The following is an 18,931-nucleotide window of genomic DNA, read 5'->3' as shown; positions in this document are numbered from 1 at the left end:
GCATAAGATATTACAAAGCTGTGGCTCAAATCTTCAATTAAAGAAAGGTCTGTGACTCCCCATTTTAGAGGTATTGTCTAGAGAGGTTGAACGCGGCGAACTGCAGGACTCCCAGGGGCTGGGGACAGGCCAGGCTCTGCAGTGAACCATATGAACCCAAGAGATGACTTAGGGGCTTATATCTAGTTAAGTAGGAATAAAAAGGCCAAGAGGTGGAAGATTATTAGGGTGTATTAAATACAGTGCTGGAGGGAAGGAGAGGGGTGTTGTGGGGACCCTTGGGGTGTAAGAAAAGGCTCTCTGGAGCTGAATAGAAGAAACTCAGTCAGAGACCAGGAGACTTTCGGGCCAGAGATAATAGTACATGCAAAGGCTGAGAGGTCCTTAGACCATTCTCGGGTCGTTGGGAAGAAACACGGGTTTCGATGGATAAATGAAACCTAAGAGGGCGGGTAGTTAGCCAGCACTTCCCAACCAGCCCAGCCACAGACTCCCCGGTCACCTTCCCAATGTGATGGCAGGAAATAGAATATATAATGCTCTTTTCTCTTCTGAGGCTGTCTTTGGGGGTAACCATCGTAACAAAGCAACATTGCACATAGATCAGAGCAACCTGAATGGTATTTGCTTCTTGCAAAGAGATAAATAATGCATTGCACCTGCTGTTTTCCACCTGATGCTTCTAATCTGAGAATGACAGAGGCTTTCTGTGTTCCGGCATCTCAGAAGTCAAGCTGGGGTTCTGCCTCAGAGGCATATCGATGTAGCAGTTCCACGGAGGCATAAAGACAGCTTTAAGACCTGTACCACAGCCAAGGCCAAGAGGAAGCAAGCTGTAAACATGGTGGGCAGAGACCTGTCCTTTTGGGCTCCTTGGGATGGAGTGGGAAGGACCACAGGGCTCTCTGTATTTCCTTGGGGATCGTGACATTTAATCTTGCCTCTTTTCTACTCTGGAGTTTAGGTCATATTGACTTTTCTGAGCAGAATCTTGCTGCTGGGGACATGGTCCTGCACATGGTCTCCCTCTGATCTCAATATCCTAACTTTGTTTGGCTAATCCCTGTCTGTGCTGGGTGTCCCCAGCATATCCTGCCTCTGGCCCCCAAGGCAGCCTTCCCTGGCCCAGCCACCCTGGATCCAGGTCCTTTTTTAAGCATAATAACTGCCTCTTCACATGTGCATTTCCCACACTTGGAATTCATCTTAGTCCCCTATATTTCCAGGACATCTTGTGCACAGTAAAAATCATTAGGTGCTTATCAAGGCTGTCTCCAATGTTCCTAAAGCTGTCTCGTGTGTTTGAAAGTTCCAGAATCTCAGGGTTAGAGGAGAGCTTAAACGACCAATGACTGATCTTTTGTACACTTCAAATCATTTGGCTGTACCCCTGACTGACAGGTAGGCAGGCAGGCAGTCCCCTTTGCTTGGTCCCCTGCAGTCATGGGGAGTCACTGCCTCCTGAGACACCTCCTCTCTGCCTGGGCTCTCACAGTCAGAATGCTGTCTCTCACACTGAACTTTCACCAGTTTCCTGGAGCCTCTGTCCTTTTGGTGCCAGTTTTTGCTCTTGAAGCCTTTTAAATTTCTTTTCCTCACAACAAAACTCCAGAGAGTCTAATCCAGTCCTATTGGTCTCTTAAGAGAGTTTTCTTCACTCCTTCGGATAAACATTCCCAGTCCCTTCAAAGATTCCCAAAAGAATGTGGCTTTGAATTTCTTCACCCTCAGGCTGCTCCTTCTCTGTTTATTCTCTATTTCCTTATTATTTTTATTTTACTGTGTTAAGAAAACATAATATGGGGCTGGGGATAAGGCTCAGTTGGTAGAATGCTTGCCTCGCATGCACAAGGCCATGGGTTCAATCCCCAGCACCAAAAAACAAACAAACAAAAAAACAAACAAAGAAAACATAACAGGGCATCTACCCTCTTTACAAAAATTTAAGCATCCAATACAACGTCATTAACTCTAGGGGACAGTGCTGTACAGATCTCTTGAGATCACTCGTCGTGCAGAACCATCCATCAGCAACTCATCTTGTTTTGACATCTCCCAGCCTCTGGCAATCGTCTGGTCCTCTTTAATTCTAGAGTTTGACCACTTCAGATGCCTCAGATAAGTAGAATCGTGCAGTCTCTGTCTTTCTGTGCTGGCTGAATTCACTTAACAGTGTCCTCAAGGTTCAGCCATGCTTCAATATATTGCAGGATTTCCTTCTTTTTAAAGGCTGCATAGTATTTCTTGTAGGAATCTCTGTTTTCCGACTTCCTTTTAAAAGTGTGACTTCCAGAAGTTTACCCCAGCTCTGGGTTTCTCTTACTGGTGGAGAGGAATGAGAGATTATCCTCTCCTTTATTTCACTGCTTATAGTTTCCACCTGACTTCCTCACCCAGCTGAGCTGGGGGTAATCTAAAACTCCAAGCCTTTTCTCCTGTTCTTGCACTAAGCTCCGCCCATCCCACCTTGTGCTTCTGCACATGGTATTTTGTCCCTAGGGGAGGACATGACAGCTTTCTCCACCAAGTTGCATTTTGCTCTGCATGTTGTGGGTAGCCACCTAGTCACCTGAGGGGTTTTTGGATCCTGATCGTTTGCCTGAATTCCTAATTCTTATTCTGAGCCAATGTGATGAGCCTGGCTGTTCTTTCTGCATCCAAAGCATTGACAAAGGCTTTTACAGCTTAGGTAACTGCCAGCACCTTGGGGCAAGCCACCAGAAGCTATCCATGGACCATGACACTTAAAATATGGTCCTAGATTCACTGCAATAGAAATAATCTGAGATACTAGTTGAAAATACAGATTTCTGATTTTCCAGAAATATAGCATCAGAACTGATGGAGGTGGGCCCAGGAACCTGTATTTTTAATCAACATACCATATGATCTCAGTGTGTGGCACGTTTGGGAACAATCAACTCCAGAGTTCACTGCCTTGTAAAGCACAGAACAAACTCTAGTTTGATCCACTCCAAGGCTAACATCTACAGCCCAGCCTGCTGGGATGGGAGTGAGCACTGGTAGAGTGTTGCCTGGTTCTACAGATAAGGTCAGTCTATGGGGGACACACAAGCTCTCCACAACAGCTCCTGACTTTATCTTCTCTGTCCTCTATGCCCCCCTGAATCTTTGCTTTTGTCTCTTTGGTTCTGTGTCCTGGCTTCCAATGCCAGTTTCAGCACCTGGACTGCAGCGTAGGTCTGACCTCTTCTGCAGACAACTGATTCCAGAGTCTCCCATAGCTTCTGCTGAGAGGTGCCTCTCTGACCCTACTGTACTGAAACAAGCAACTCTTGGGAATACAAGTTAAACTTCAGTTAGTGCATCGCCCCAAACCACCTTGCTTTGAAGGCAGGATCTTACTTATTCAGATTCACTTCCTATTCACATTAGTTTTATTCCAAGAGATCTATGATGCCCAACATGTAATGTGCTGGGGGAGGGAGGTACGCAGTAGGTGTTCACTAAACCTTTCCTTCAGGAGAATTACTTAGTTTGATGCAATAGCTGGGAGAGTGAGAACACTGTGGGCTTTGGGGCAAGGTTGATATGAATGTGCATTTTAGCAGTCCTGTTTTCAGCTGTGTGGCCTTAGCCAAGATAATTAACCTTTCTGAACCTCCAAAGTCTCAAATATAAATGAGAAGTGTGGGCTTTAGCTCTGAGGGGGCTTTAGCTCTCAGGCTCTATGATTCCTTATAAGTCACAGATCTCCTCTTACTGGCTGGTACCAAATTCAGGGTCCTCCCTCAGAAGGCACTCCTTTGCAGTCAAGTCTTGCAGCTCAAATCAGGCTGGAGTTCTCTTCCCCTGGGGGCACATGGCAGGCTCTGGGCAGATCCTGCATGAGCATAATCACTCCACAGGCCTGCGCCAGCCCCCCACTAATCACCAGGCTGTCACTCTAACTCAGCGGCACTCCACCACTCACCTAAGTAGTCACTCTGGCTTCTGCCCATGAGCTCCTTTCATCCACTTTTGTTGATCACTGTTGAAGCATTTTTTAATCAAAACAATTAAATATGCTAAATCTTCCTCAATTAGTTATGCATTAAAAATTAAAAGTACTCAAATGGAAATGGCAGAAGGAGCCCTCTGCTTGGTGCTGAGTGTTGGTGCTTGGAGCACTGCTCCCCCCAGGCACTTTCAGCTATGGAAACCGATACTCACACAGTGACGGAGGCTGAAGCTGACACAGGCCGGGGAGGACAGCCCCTTCTCCCCATAAATGAGAAACTGAGGCCCAGTGAGATCCGGGCCCTTTCCCAGGCTCACGGAGGGTGTCAGTGACTGGGATTTGAATTTCTAATATTTCTTCCACTGGAAACCCTTACCAAAGGGCTCATGGCTTTCATTTATTCACAAGTCTTTTGTTTTTCCATTCATCTGTCATTTAAACTGAATACTTACACCATGGCAGGCACTTTGCTGCTACCCTCATGAGAAAATGGGGAAGAAAATACAAGTCATTGACCTCAGAGAAGCTGTCATTTAATGAGAGATACAGGCAAATAAAGTTTGATTCTCAGTACCCCCTTGGAAATATTGAATCTAAGTCTCAATTGCAAAGCCTAAATTATTTTTCCTTTAGTTCTTGCCAGACTAGAAATCCGACAACGGGTGATTATTTCATTGTTGCTTTAAAAGGAATTATATTTTGAAATGCAAACTCTAATTTATAGCTTTCAGAAGACCCCTTTTGCTACAGATAAAGTTGACCTCTGAACCTGGTCCACATCTTGCTTCTGTCTACTTACCTAACCCTGTCTTTTCAGGCTAACTCAGGCTTGGGAACCAGCTCTATTCATTGATGAATTCTGTTCATTGTGTAATCGGGGCACATGGCCTTACTGCTTTAAAGAGTACTTTCCTCGTCTGTAAAAGCAAGTTCCTCCGTGGGTCCTTTAGGGAAGACAAAGTCAAAGGCAGCTGCTGTGGGACCGACAATCCTTGTGGGATTAAAGGGAAGGCAGGTAGATGTGCCTATCCGTCTACCATCTATCCATCTTCTAGCAGGGAACTGACCCCTCTGTGGTACCCAGAGGACCTAGACAAAAAGAATTGTGGTGACTGTGAGCATGAGGGTGCCAAGGACATTGATAGCTGTGAAGAAAGTGGGGATCATTCTAATCCAAAGATGCTCCATGGAATAAATGAGATTTGAATGGGAGCTTTAGTAGACTTTGGAAAGACCTTGAAGGAGGAGAAAGGAAGACGTTCATACTAAGGGCCAACCTGGGCACAATGGTGAGCAGCATGGGGCCACGTGGAGATGGATGTGTTAGAATCAGTGCCTCCAGGAGGCTCAGTAGACAATGGACAAAGGAAGAAGAATTAACATCTTCTAAGCAACAAGTTTGAACTATATATATATATATATATATATATATATATATATATATATATATAATCTCCCTTCTCCTTTCAAGAAATATTTGGATTGGAACCACACAGAAGAGAAATCTGAAATTGGTTCAAGAATGGGCACTTCAACCCAGATCTCTCAGACTCCAAAGCCAAAGTTAGCTTTTGCCAATGGGAGCTGGTCGTACTGTCTCAAATGTCTGTTAGTATCTCAGCATTTTGTGTTTTTCTGTCTCCTTATTGCAGGTACTACCAGCAAAGACATTGAGACATGCATTGGAGGTGGCTTCGGCTTGGAATATGATGATTTTATCAAAATTGAAGGAAGTTTATCCGGAAAATATTGTGAAAGATCTGGAACTGGCAAAACTGGCAAGTGTTTAGCAATGAGTCTCCCTAAAAGAGAAGCCAGCCTTTCTTTGAAACCATCTAGGAATGAAAGTGATTTTTTTTTCCCTCTGACTGGTTCCATTTTAGACAATAGTCACAGTGCAGATGCTAAACACCCCACCCCATGCATGTAGGGCTCTATTTTGAATCCCCATGCCCTGTAACTACCTAGGAAATATCTGAGTTTGTATGGAGCAATCCCTCGACCCCCATCCTCAGATTTCTAGTACTAGACAAAGATCCAGCCAAGCAAGAGCTGGGATGAAGGGAATGTGTTGGCAGAATTTGACAAATGGTCTGTTGAAATGGAGACTCATCAGATAACAGTCCTGAGGAAAGAAATGAGGCTGTAGGGAGAAGGGAATGTGATCACCAAGTCCAAGCTCACAAGAATATTTGGTGGCATTTCCTTAAAAAATTAATATGGCTATTCCTGTATTCATTGACTCATTCATTCATCAAACATGCAGTGAATATTTTTTTTTCATGTGAGAGGCAGAGGATTCAGGGATTAGGAAACAATTTATAGAGCAGTGGGGGAAGCACATCCTAAACCAGTTCACAGTCCACCCTCAGCGCTAGGTTGCTCCTGCCTCAGGGCCTTCAGTCACAGTCCCTCCACTCCCTGCTGTCCTGCCTTGACCTTTCCTTTCTCTTGGCCAACACTCACTCACCTTCCTAGACAACTCACCTTCCTCCTGACACCCCTCACCCGCTACTGAATATCTGACCACTTTCTGATGGCCCCCACTGAGCCCTATGGTGACAACTGTCATGGCACTTGTGATATCTGATTGAATCTTTTTGGCATGTCGGAAGACCCAAATCAACTTTATTTTTTGGGGGGTGGGGGAGGGCAGGTACCAGGGATTGAACTCAGGGGCACTCAACCACCAAGCCACATCCCCAGCCCTATTTTGTATTTTATTTAGAGACAGGGTCTCATTGAGTTGCTTAGGGCCTCGCTTTTGCTGAGGCTGGCTTTGAACTCAAAATCCTCCTGCCTCAGCCTCCAGAGCCACTGGGATTACAAGCGTGAGCCACTGGGATTACAGGCATATGCCACCTCTCCCAGCCTGAGTCAACTTTTGACATAGGAATGGATGGATGAGTGGATAAATGGCCACCCATTTCCCCATCCCCTTTATCTTCCCTGTTGGGCGTGGCTAGCTCCTCAGTGTCTGTTCTACTCCAGAGGATGAGTCTGTTTCCACGTACTTGGTCCTTCCTTTGCCTTGTCCTGCTAGTTAGTTAAGCCGAGCAGAAGATGGGAAACAGCTCCGTGGCGAGAACATCGACATTACTCTCCATCTCATTAGTGGAGGTTGGCAGCCGGTTTTCTGGCTTTTGGGGGAAATGAGCTCATGCAGTTATCCCCTTGGTAGGAGAAAAAGACAAGAGGGCCGCGGCTGTGGAAGACGTCATTTCTCGGGTGCGAGGTGGCAGTTCTGGCTGGGGCGGTGGCCTGACACAAAACAGCAGCGCCATTACATACCGTTCCTGGGGGAGATCATTAAAGTATAATCCTGTTGTTATCGATTTTGAGGTAAGTCTTTTCGCAGCTGAAGAAGCCCTACGTCCATGAGGAATGAAAGTGAAGCAGACCAGATCATTTCATATTTCTTATTATGAGCCCATCAAAGAACAAGATTAAATGTAACGGCACACTGACTAGAGGGAGGGTGTGGCTTGAGACCAGGCCTGGGGAGAACCGGGGTCCAAAACTGACTGGCTCCTCGGGGGCCAGGATTATACCAGTGGTTTGGAAGGTCAGCAGGGTTAGGGCCCATTAAACAAATGAAACCTTGTTTAATTACAAAAATCATATATGTCTTGTAAGGGCTTGGCAGGTTTTTTTTTTTTTTCTCTAAAGGGCCAGATAGTATGTATTTAGGCTTCATGTGCAGTCTTTGACACACAGTGGGACTGGTAGATGCTTCCTTTCTCCTCTTCTTCTTTACCATTCTTTAAAAAAAGTAAGTGCCATTTTTAGCTCAAAGACCATATATATAAAAAAAAAAAAAAACAACCTGTGGGTTCAACTTGAACTCAGGCTGTAATTTGCTGTCCCTGTTCTAAATGATCTCATCTCCTCATCAGTGAACAGATCCTTGGGCATAGGTGTGATTCTCCCCATTAAGAAGATGGGGAAACCAAGGCTTGGGGAAATCCGAGTGAGTGTTTAAAGGACACAGAGTTCACTAGGGGCAGTGCCTGGATTTCAGACCTGTGGACTTCGAATCCAGTTCTCACTTCCCTCTGTCCTAACACCCTCCTTCCAACAGTGGGGGTGATTGTGTTCCACAGGGAAAATGTGGCAATGTCTAGCGGTACATCTGATTGTTACAGCTGGTAGGGGACAAGGTCAGCACCACTGGAGTCAGAGGCCAAGGACGCTGGCAGACATCCTACAAGACATAGAACAGCCCCCCCCCCCGCCCCCTAAAGAAATCCTGAGTTGGAATGAATGTCAATAGTAACAAAGTTGAGAAAACCTGGCTTAAACCACTAACCTCACAAAGGGAGTCAAACTACCAAATCTGCCAAGGAAGCGGCTTAATCTAGCTGCTTCTGTTAATATGCAGGGTAGTCTTGTTTTTTTTTTTTTTTTTTTTAAGTTTGTGTTTCAGCCTTTTAAGCAAAATATTGTTTTCCCAACCATATTTTCTTGCTCTCCTTGCCTTTTTATTTACGTGCATTTACAATCCCAGGTATGGGGGTACCTCTTCTCCTAAAACAGATACCAACAGTTAAACCTAAAAGCCTATCGTACCACCCTGCTTTCTATGAAGAAAGAGGTCAGATGGATTAACCTTGCTTTCATTTCTTTGCCAATAAGTAAGGGACCACTTTCACGCACCTGTAATTCACATAGGGTCTGAAAATTGCTATCATCAAGCTATTAGTGATTTGGGCAAAAACTGTAAAATTGATATCAGGAGAAATACATAAACTTTCATGGTCAAAAGGTGAGCTTTGTGTTTGCCCTGAGCAAAACTTCCAAAACGAAAACCGAGGTCCATAATTTGGAGGCTGAACATTGTCTTTGCGAAAAAAGAACTTGGTGTTTGGAAGGAAGGGAAAAGAGAGTTTAAATCAGGCGTGGCCACCTTTTTATTTTTATTTTTTGGTACTAGGGATTGAACCTGGGGGTGCTTAACCACTGAGCAACATCCCCAGCCCTTTTTATATATTTTATTTAGAGACAGGGTCTTGCTGCGTTGCTCAGGGCCTCGCCGAGTAGCTGAGGCTGGCTCTGAACTCGCTATCCCCCTGCCTCAGCCTCCTGAGCAGCTGGGATTACAGGTGTGCACCATCGTGCCCAACTTAGCTACCTTTTCCATGTGTGAACTTGGGTGAGCTTTCTCACTCTGTGAGCCCAGTTTCCTTTTGATAACATGGGAGTAAAATGCTACATTTCAAAGTTAGAAAGACAGGAGTAGGAACTTAGCAAATGTCGGTAGATGAAGCAGATACGTGGAGGCTGAGTAGCCAGCACAGGAGCTCCTAGCCTGCCGACGATCAGGATCAGTGCCACTTGAGCCTGTTGGGCTGACTCTCACACCCAGGATCTCCAGAATCCACACTGCTCCCCAAGAAGTGTGAATTTGACACATTAAGCCACTGGCAGGTTTCAGAGCAGGGAAATGACACAGTTGGTGCTGCTTCAAAAAGAGAATGCTCCCAGGGAAAGGAAGGACAAACCAGAGGAGAGAGAGGGCAGAGGGGAGGTCTTGTGAGGGGTTGGGGGGACCCGTTGTCCAGCATGGAGACAGGGTCTTACTGGCATGTCCTCTGCGCTGGCAGTGATTACTCCCAACAGTTGCTTGGATGAGTGAATGCAGGAGTCGTATCTTGTACGCTTTATGCTCTGTACACCACGTTGCTGTGTTGTGTGTGCTGTGTGTCATTTATAGTGTGTGGCGCCTGCTCTGAATCTGTTTGTTCCCCTGTAAATGGGGATCAGATCATTGCCGATGTCTTTTGGGAGTTCACATTCTAAAACTCTTCTCCACCTCTCTTCTTTTGAGAAAATCCCACCAGCCCTCCCGAGGGTGGCTTCCTGCCCATTTCCTGAGGTCCTGAAAAGGGGAGGCCTGAGATGGGGACTTAGTGCTGAGCCCCGCTGCATGGCCAATGGGACGTTGCAATGGTCCTGGCCTTCCTGGTACTGAGGGTCATCTTTAAACAGAGCCACGGGGCAGCCCATTCTGCACCAGTGTCCTAACTGTGGGGCCAAATTCCCTGAACTTCCAGTAAGTGATCCTCTCCCCTTGGCCAGGGGCCCAGCCAGTCCGGACATCATCTGCCTGGTGACGTGGGCCTCAGGCCCTGACCACATGCCAAAGTCTTTTTGTCCATATTTCCAGGAACCAGCCTGGGCTATTGCAGGCGCCCTCTGTTGACTGCTTCCAGAGCGGTGCCCCACTGTGACGCCCACTTTGACCTGCTCAGGACTCCAGCCAAGCACTTTCCCTGTTGGGTTCCTCTCCCACTTTTTTTTTTTGAACTATCGTCACATCTAACTAATGAAATGGTACTTTAATATTAGTTAAATTATAAACAATTAATCATTGATATTAATTTAAAATATTAATTTCGTTTAATATAAAATGGGATTTTATATTATTCTTCCCCCTTACAGTAGACTCTTACACTCATTTCTTCTTTAGGTTATAAAAGTTCTAGGAAATAAGTGCAATGCTCGTTTTCTGTTCAGAGGAGCAGACTCAAGAGAGAGGTGGTGAGGAGTCCTCAGCCAGGCACCTGGGAAGGGAGCGTGCGTGGTTTTTCAGCCTTCCCTGTGTGACAGAGCTTTCCTTGTGTCACCTCCCACCACTCTCACAGGGAACCTGGAGGGTGGGATGCCTGTTCTCACTTTGCCAACGGGGGAGGAAGGCTCAGTGTGACGTGTGCCAAAGATCTCACAGCTGGAAACAGCAGGCCTGGATCTGAAGCCGGGTTTTCTGGCTCCAGGTTCAGTGCTTTTTCAACCACGGCTACTGCATCTCAGTCAAAGGCAATTTTGCCACGAGGGGACATTTGGGAATGCCCATGAGATGGTTTTGATCATGACTGCAAGGATGTTGCTGGCATCTAGTACAGAGACCAGGGATGCTACTAAATACCCTGCAATACACAGGACAGCTCACTTCCACCAATAAGGAACTCTCCAACTGAATGCAGGAGTAGTGCCCAGCCTGAGAAACCCCGGAGTCCTGCCTGGAGTAGGTAGCCTCAAATGCCCTCGAATGGTCCCTACCCACCTGCTACTACGCTTACCTCATTAGGGGATTGTTCAGCAATAGTAATACAACTACCTTTATTGAGACCCATATTGAAGGGTGATGGTAAAAACCAAAAAATATGCCCCAAAACACAGACAAATGCATTATATGCTTCCTCTTTCCTGAAAGTTCTGGAGGAGGCAGATGCCTTGGCACAAGTGATGTCTAGGGCCCCTTTGACTCTGGGACTGGGAGGCACAGGTTTCAGAGGTAAGCAAGTCCATGTTCAGAGAGGCTCTTGCACTTCACAGCTGTGTGATCCTGAGTGACTCACTTGAACATTCTGAGCCTCCATTTCCTTATCTGCCAGCTGGTGTTTAGTGCCAATTCATGGTGTGGCTGCTGGGTCCAAGGTGGTAGGATCAAGTTAGGTATCTGCCTTTGTGCCCAGCATGCAGCAGGCCTACCCAAGGAGTGGCAGCTGGTTTGGGGGATCCTGGATTCCAGGCAGAGGCCCTTGTTCTTTCTGTGCCTGCAGATGCAGCCCATCTACGAGGTGCTGCGCCACGCAAACCTGGGACCTCTGGAGACCAAACGCCGGAACCTGCGCCAGGCCCTGGACCAGTACCTTTTGGAATTCAACGCCTGCCGCTGTGGGCCCTGCTACAACAACGGGGAGCCCATCCTGGAGGGCACCAGCTGCCGATGTCAGTGTGGCCTGGGTCGCCAGGGCCCTGCCTGTGAGCGGATGGAGCTAGAGGGTAAGAGCCTGTATCCCACTCGGTGTTGGCCTGGCCCAGCTCAAAGAGGCCAGTGCAGAAGGGACCTTAGGGTTCCTGGCCCCTCCTTTCTTTCTTTTTTTTTATTGATTTTTTAAAAAATATAAATGACAGCAGAATGCATTACAATTCTCACTTCATGTATACAGCACAATTTTTCATATCTCTGGTTATTTAAAGTATGTTGACATCAATTCGTGTCTTCTTACATGTACTTTAGATGATGACGTCCATCACATTCCACATCATTTCAAACCCCATGTCCCCTCCCTTCCCCTCCAACCCCTCTGCCCTATCTAGAGTTTATCTAACCCTCCATGCTCCCCCTCCCTACCCCACTATGAGTCAGCCTCCTTATATCAGAGAAAACATTTGGCATTTGGTTTTTTGGGGATTGGCTAACTTCACTTAGCATTATCTTCTCCAACACCATCCATTTACCTGCAAATTTCTGGCCCCTCCTTTCTATGTCTTCTCTGTATCTGCCAACCTGGGAACCCACACACTATTGTCCCATTCCTGACCCCATGTTTAATGGCTCTTGTGCCTTCTCCCTGCCATCAAGACTCTCTGTTGTCTCAGCCTTCTGGAAGCTGGAAGTGCAGACTTCAGGTGCTTTGCCAGACTGGTTCAGAACTCTGAGCAACCTGTGCTCTGTGCCTCTCTCCTGGCTTCCAGCGTTGTTGGCAATCCTTGGGTCCCTTGATTTGTAGATGCATCACCCAAAATTCTGCCTCCATCTTACATGACTTTCTTCCCTTTGTGTCTGTTTTCTTATAAGCATACAAGTCATTGGATTAGCGCCTACCCCAATCCAGTATGACCTCATCCTCACTTGATTTCACCTGCAAAGACCCTATTTCCAAACAAGGTTACGTTCACAAGGAATGGGGATTTGGACTTGAACATGTCTTTTTCAGGAACACAATTCAACCCCTACAAGGGATAAGTGTTGTCATTGCATTCCTAAACTAGCCTGGAGTCAAGACCCAAAATGAGATCGGGGCAGGTAGGTTTCAATGTATAGGATGCAGCATGAACCATTGGACACCAGGAAGAGTTAAAACTTCGTGCTGTGAAGATAAAGCGTGAGGACCCAGATATGAATCCCAGCTATTACACTACATTCTGACACTTAACTTTCCAATCTTCATTCCTTTGAGCTCCAAGAATCTCAATGCATGTCCCACTACCTAAGCTTCCAACTTTCCAGGAACACAAAACTGTTTTTCTATGGTGCACAGAATGATAGCAAAACACACAGGCTGCCAAAGCAATGTAGAAATCAATCTCATTTGGCTGCTGTAAGGAAGAGCATGTAAAGGAAGTCTGTGGGTAAATCTAAGATACTGTGGTCCATAAAACAAATTGTTGAAGGACAGGGTGGATGGGGTGGTGGTGGGGTGTGTGGCTCCACAGCCATGTGAAGAAAATGGACCAAGCATTCAACACCAACAGATGTCCCCAAAGCAAAGGGCTAGGTTAATAGAAGTAAAGAGCTGTAATGAGATGCTTCTTTGAAGTCCCAGGAGCTTTGCTCTTGGTGCCTGCTTTATCAGACATTGGCCAAGCAAAGTGGGCAACTGAGGGGATTTGGAAGATTCAAACCTGTGTCCTAAGAGGAAGAGCATGGAGAAGACTCAGGAGGGACAAGTCCCCCTGCGAATGACCAGGTGGGAAGGGAGAAGACTTGTTTTGTGTGGCTACTGAGATGAAGTTGTAGGATTAATGAAGAGAAATTAGAGCAAAGGGATTTTGGTTTAAATGAGGATCAACTTTCTTCCAGACACACTGTGCTATGTGTGTAGTAAGAGAGGGAGAAGGCTGTCCACTTGTCAGAAAGTTCTAGAAGGGATTCATTCATCCAGTGGATGGTAGGGTGAGATGGTCTCAGGGTCTCTTCCGCTCCTGGAATCTCCGAGTCATACATATGGAATTAGCATGATGCTTGTAACCTGGGTAGGGTTGGGGACAAAGGAAGCATTTGAAGCCCCAGTCTTTCTATATCTGTTCCTGTCACATACAGTAGGTTACAGGTACTTCATTAACTTTTTTCCAAGCAGGGTATGGATGTCAGGTGGCCTTAGGACTACTGAGCTGAACTTTCAGCCTGACAGAGAATACATTGGCAAGGGAATCTAAGGCTGGGGAGTCCATGGACCACCATGGAGACCCATTAGAGTCCCTAGGAGTCTTCCCAGCAAAACATTGCCTCTGGGAACAAAGTCACAGAGATGGGAGAAACAGAGACAGAGAATTCTGCTGTGGCTGCCCCATCAGGGAGCATAATTACAGAGCTGGAAGGGACATGGAGATAATCTAATCCAATGATACTCACACTGGGATCTGAGGAGGCTTGGGGTCCTCAGGGCTGCCCCAGAGGAGGAGGGTGAGTCTGCTAAACACCCCAGCTTCAAACAGAACAGTTAGTTCTCTTTTCATCTGACTTGAATGTTGGGGTCGGTGGAAGATTTCATTTAGGAATAAAAGTAGTGATGAAAAAATAATAATGAAAAAATAGATTAGTCCATCCTTCTCGTGTTATAGAATTGAAACAGCCTTGGAGAAGAAAAGGGTTGCCCAAGGGCATAGAGATGCTGTTAGGAAATCAGCCCCTGGGACTGGATCCTAGGTGCTGGATTTTCAGACATTCCACAGTCAGTGCATGTATTCTGGTGTCCTATGCAGAGAATCTGTTGCCTACTGTGTCCCCATTATCAGAGTCTGTGGGGAGTTGATTTGGAAAACTTCATACGAAAGCCCAGCCATCTGCTCAGGAGAGGTGTCTAGCCAACCTTTTGCTCTGAATTCCCAGCTGGGCAGTATCCCTGCTCGCCACACCCTCCAGTGTCTTGCTGTCCTCCTTCCAGAGGAGCTTGCCTCCGGCCTCCCTCCACTATCCATCTTCCATGGAATTGCAGATTCCAATTTTATGAGATGGGCTCCCAGTGGCCTCTTCTCACTCTGTCCCGAGTTTCAAATTAAGTGTGAGGCAGTGAGCACAGAGGTCTTGGTTGGCTACCCCAAGGCATTTCCCCACTGAGGGACTGCAGACTACTCCAGGGTGACAGGATGGCCCTCCCTCTGTACATTTCAGCCAGTTGCTTCCCCCAGGCTAACCTCTTTCTCTCCTGGGAAATTTTCTCTGCAGGAGCCAAAGCTGATGGTTCCTGGAGCTGCTGGAGCTCCTGGTCTGTCTGCAGAGCAGGCACCCAGGAAAGGAGGAGAGAGTGCAACAACCCTGCACCCCAGAACGGAGGCGCCTCATGCCCAGGGCGGGAAGTGCAGACCCGGGCCTGCTGAGCCGGGGGGCATGGGCTGGATGCTGCAGAGGGGCCACTGGCACTGGCTACTGGATCCAATTTTCTTTCAGCTGAGAGAAAATGCAGATCAACACAGATCCATTTTCTTTGATCATTCATGGCATCGTGGGCTTTTCTAGCATGAACCCACAAATTCTTCCGGCCCCCACCCACTACCCAGTTCTAAAACTGTTGTAGATATTTGCTACAGCAGCACCTCCCCTTTGCAGCATGGTTTTTCTGTCCTTGTCTATGCAGGCAGCTGTAACAATACAAGGGGTGGCTTATAAACACCAGAAATTTCTTTCTCACAGTTCTGGATGCTGGAAGTCCAAGATCAAGTTGTCAGCAGATCCAGTGTCTGGGGATGGCCCACTTTCTGGTTTAGCCATGACCACCTTTTTGCTGTGGGCTTCCACATGGCGGAGGGGACTACCGATTCTTTAGGGCCTCTTTCATGAGAATTCCACCTTCATGATCCAATCAATCACCCTCCCACCAAAGTCCAACATCCTAATAAGACCAACACCGTTGGGGTTTGGACTCCAATATATAAACTTGAGGGGACACAGACATTCTGACCAGAGCACATATAATCAGTCCCATACCTCCTGTGACTATTTATAATCTCTTTTTTTCCCCAAAGAGATGGTAAACTTGAGGGAGGAAGCAGGTTTGTTTTGTATAGCACTGTATTCCCAGAGGCCAGGGCTGGGCCTTGAATACAGCAGGGAACTAGTCAGCAAACGAATGGATCCAAGGGCCATTTCAGAGATGAGATCTGTACTGCCCAATCTTCCAGTCAATCTCATTTGGAAAGTCCAACCAGGGACTGTCAACTCGTCTTCCCTGACCCATCTCTGGGAGAGTCGATCACACCAGCCCCTCTTAGTGTCCCACAGCACTCTAGCCATGCCTCAGGTAGAGGGCATGCTGTGTGACACTGAATTTTTTGTTTTTCTATTAGTTTTCTGAACCAGATTTTGTGTCACTTGTGTTAGCTTGTTATTGCTGTCACCAAAATACCGGGCAAAAATAACTTGAAGGGGGAAAGATTTATTTTGGTTCATGGTTTCAGAGATTCAGTCCATGGTTGGCCAGCTCTGAGGTGCAATCATCATGGTGGAATGGTGTAGCCGAGGAAAGCTGCTCGATTCATGGCAGCTGGTGGGAAGGGGAGCAGGGAGAGAGGGAGAGGGAGTGGGAGAGGGGAGGGAGAGGGAGAGAGGGAGGAAGAGGAGGAGGAAGACAGGGAGGAGGAGAAAGAAAAGCACCCAAGGACAAGAGAAACCTAGGGCATGCTTCCAGGGACCTACTCTTGCCAATTAGGTTCCACCTCCAGTAATTCTTTTGGCCATCAATGGATTAACGTACTGATGAGGTCAAAGCCCTTATGAACTGATCATTGCCTAAAAGTGCCACCTTTGAACTTTGTTGCATTGTGGACCATGCTTTCAACACACAAACTTTAGAGGAACATTCAAAATCCAAGCTATTATATCCCTGAAGGCCAAATCTACATTCCTAATGTACAGTAGGTTCTTGGGTACTAGGTGTGTAGACTGGCATATGTATTGGTGCTTCATAGCTTTCTATAGTCCACAATCTTATTAGGGTAGTAATAGATTTATTTACAGTTGTCCCTTGGAAGCTATAGAGGATCAGTTCCAGGACCTCCCATAGATACCAAAAATCTATGGATGCTCAAGTCTCTTATATAAAATGTCAAAGTATTTGCATATAAGCTGGGCATATCCTTCTGTATACTTTAAATCATCTCTGGATTACTTGTAACACCTACTACATTATAAATACTGTGTTCATAGTTGTTACACCGTATTGTTTAGAGAATAATAGCAGGCAAAAATGTCTGTACATGTTTAGTCAGACACAACCATCACAGTCCTAACCCATTCTCCTTTCCAGGTTGGTTGAAACCACAGATGAGGAACTCTTGAGTATGGAGGACCGACTGCATACATGAAGCAAGTAGAGTTTAGAGCCCACAGGGAATCAACTACTGAGTTAATACCCAAATATGTGGCACATAACATAAATGCTGCAGGTGGCCAGGAGGGAGACAGACTTATCTGTCCCTTGGTGTGTAAGTTATGGATGGCATGAGTTTAACCCAGACCTTGAAGGATATTTGAATTCAGTAATTAGGGAGGTGATCTTTGAGTTAGAAATTCAGCACAAGACAAAGTTTGACAGGGAGACAGAATATTGTGTGTGTGTGTGTGTGTGTGTGTGTGCATGTCTGTGTGTGTTTGTGGTGTGAGAATAGAAAAGATAGTTCAAGAAAATAAAACAAAGTACATAAAACACTTATCACAATGCCTGTCACACAGCAAATTATCATCACCATTATTAATTAAAGAATATGGTTTAGAAGTTATTTCTAAATAAACTTAGATCTTTTATCTGAAAGGAGGAAAAAGACAATTCCTTACTGATTTCTACTCTGTCATTAATTTACTTTTTTATCCTCACAATTAATTTACATTAATAATTAATTTATATTCATTATTTACCAGGGAGTGGCAGTTACATACTGGAAAGTGACCGGGGGCCAGATATGCCAGGCCAAGTGGGTAATTTACAGAGGACATTCAATCTTCATCTAGAAACAGTGGTTTCAACCTGGTTTGCACCCCAGACTAATTAGATCCAAATCACTGGAGGTGGCAACCAGACATCAGGAATTTTAAAAGCTCCCCCAGGCAATTCCAAGTGCAGCCAAGGTTGAAAACACATGAGAGTGGAGAAGGCCTCATATCGGGTGTGTGATGAGCAGAATGGCAGGAACAGAAATGTTCATTTGGCAACTCTGGAGGCTGATGCGGGAGGCTCACAAGTTTGAGGCCAGCTTTGGGTACTTAGCAAGACCCTGTCTCAAAAAAAAAAAAAAAAATCAAAAGGACTGGAGACATAGCTTAGAGGTACATTTTTCTGTACATCCCTAGTACAGAAAAATGATTTTTTAAAAAATCTGTGCTATTTTATCTAGTCTTATCAAAACCCTCAGTCTTATCTCACAGGTTTGTCCTGTGAGATCTATTTTACAGCTAAGGAAACTGGATGGCAGTACGGTTGGGTCAAGCGTCACAGGGCTGGTGGGCTGTGGATTGGCCATGTTCCATGGATCCCACGCTTCACCCAGCCCTTCTCTCTCTCCTGTGTTGGCTGCCTGTGGAGGGATCTGAAGGATCACCTGGGATATATGATAAAGGGGAGAAATGAGAGACAAGGAGGCTCCCGAGGAGACCAGGGTAGTAATCTGGGTGCATTTGGGGAAATTTCGGGTTTAAGCAACTATCTGGATCAAGTGTGAGCCCAAAACACTAGCTAGGCAATGCCATCTGCCTGTCCTCTGAGTCCTAGAACCCAGGCCAGACTCTGTCCCACTGCTCTGAGGAGGCCTATCCCCAGAAGTTCTAGAAATTAAAATACAGCAGCTGTGGCCGTTTCAAAGGTTGCATCCCTTTATCAGATCAGTGCCTTCCCTTCTTCAGGAATTATTTGCTCCCACAAAGCAAAAAGCATAAAATGCTCTCAGCACATTCTGCCTTGGTCCTTTAAGGAGCTCTGTAATCTCAGGGTTTATAGGTAGTGGGTGTAAACACAAGGTTTAAAGATATAATCTTCAGCTTGACAAGGTGTCTTTTGAAAAGTAAATTAATGACAGAGAGAAAAGCAATAAGAAGAGCTTTCTTCTTCTTCTTTTTTTTTCCTTGAGAGAGGAAGATCTAAAGAGCTCAGCACTCAATGAATCTCTTCTGAACGATGTGCCTTTAGGGTGAGGAAAATGGACAGAGAGAAAGGGAAGGCTTCAAAAGCCACGCTGCAGAAATGAGCCGTGGCA

The 18,931-nt window shown here is 46.0% G+C and overlaps 1 protein-coding gene across 1 annotated transcript in view; it reads left to right on the top strand.

Moving 5' to 3' along the window:
- Positions 1 to 15,067, top strand: part of C8A (complement C8 alpha chain) — a gene marked incomplete at both ends in the record, with an annotated part of 77,195 nt that extends 62,128 nt beyond the window's left edge. The window contains 4 exons of the mRNA XM_081308791.1: positions 5,614 to 5,739; positions 7,143 to 7,303; positions 11,524 to 11,746; positions 14,916 to 15,067. Of these exons, the coding sequence (XP_081164917.1) occupies positions 5,614 to 5,739; positions 7,143 to 7,303; positions 11,524 to 11,746; positions 14,916 to 15,067 (662 nt within the window). The remainder of the gene's footprint in view (positions 1 to 5,613; positions 5,740 to 7,142; positions 7,304 to 11,523; positions 11,747 to 14,915) is intronic.
- Positions 15,068 to 18,931: the final 3,864 nt, after the last annotated feature.

This window comes from Spermophilus citellus (genome assembly GCF_964194105.1).
Source record: "Spermophilus citellus genome assembly, chromosome: 9".
Lineage (NCBI taxonomy): Eukaryota > Metazoa > Chordata > Mammalia > Rodentia > Sciuridae > Spermophilus > Spermophilus citellus.
Note: the sequence above shows the minus strand (reverse complement) of the source record. Positions and strands in the feature narration are given on the sequence as shown.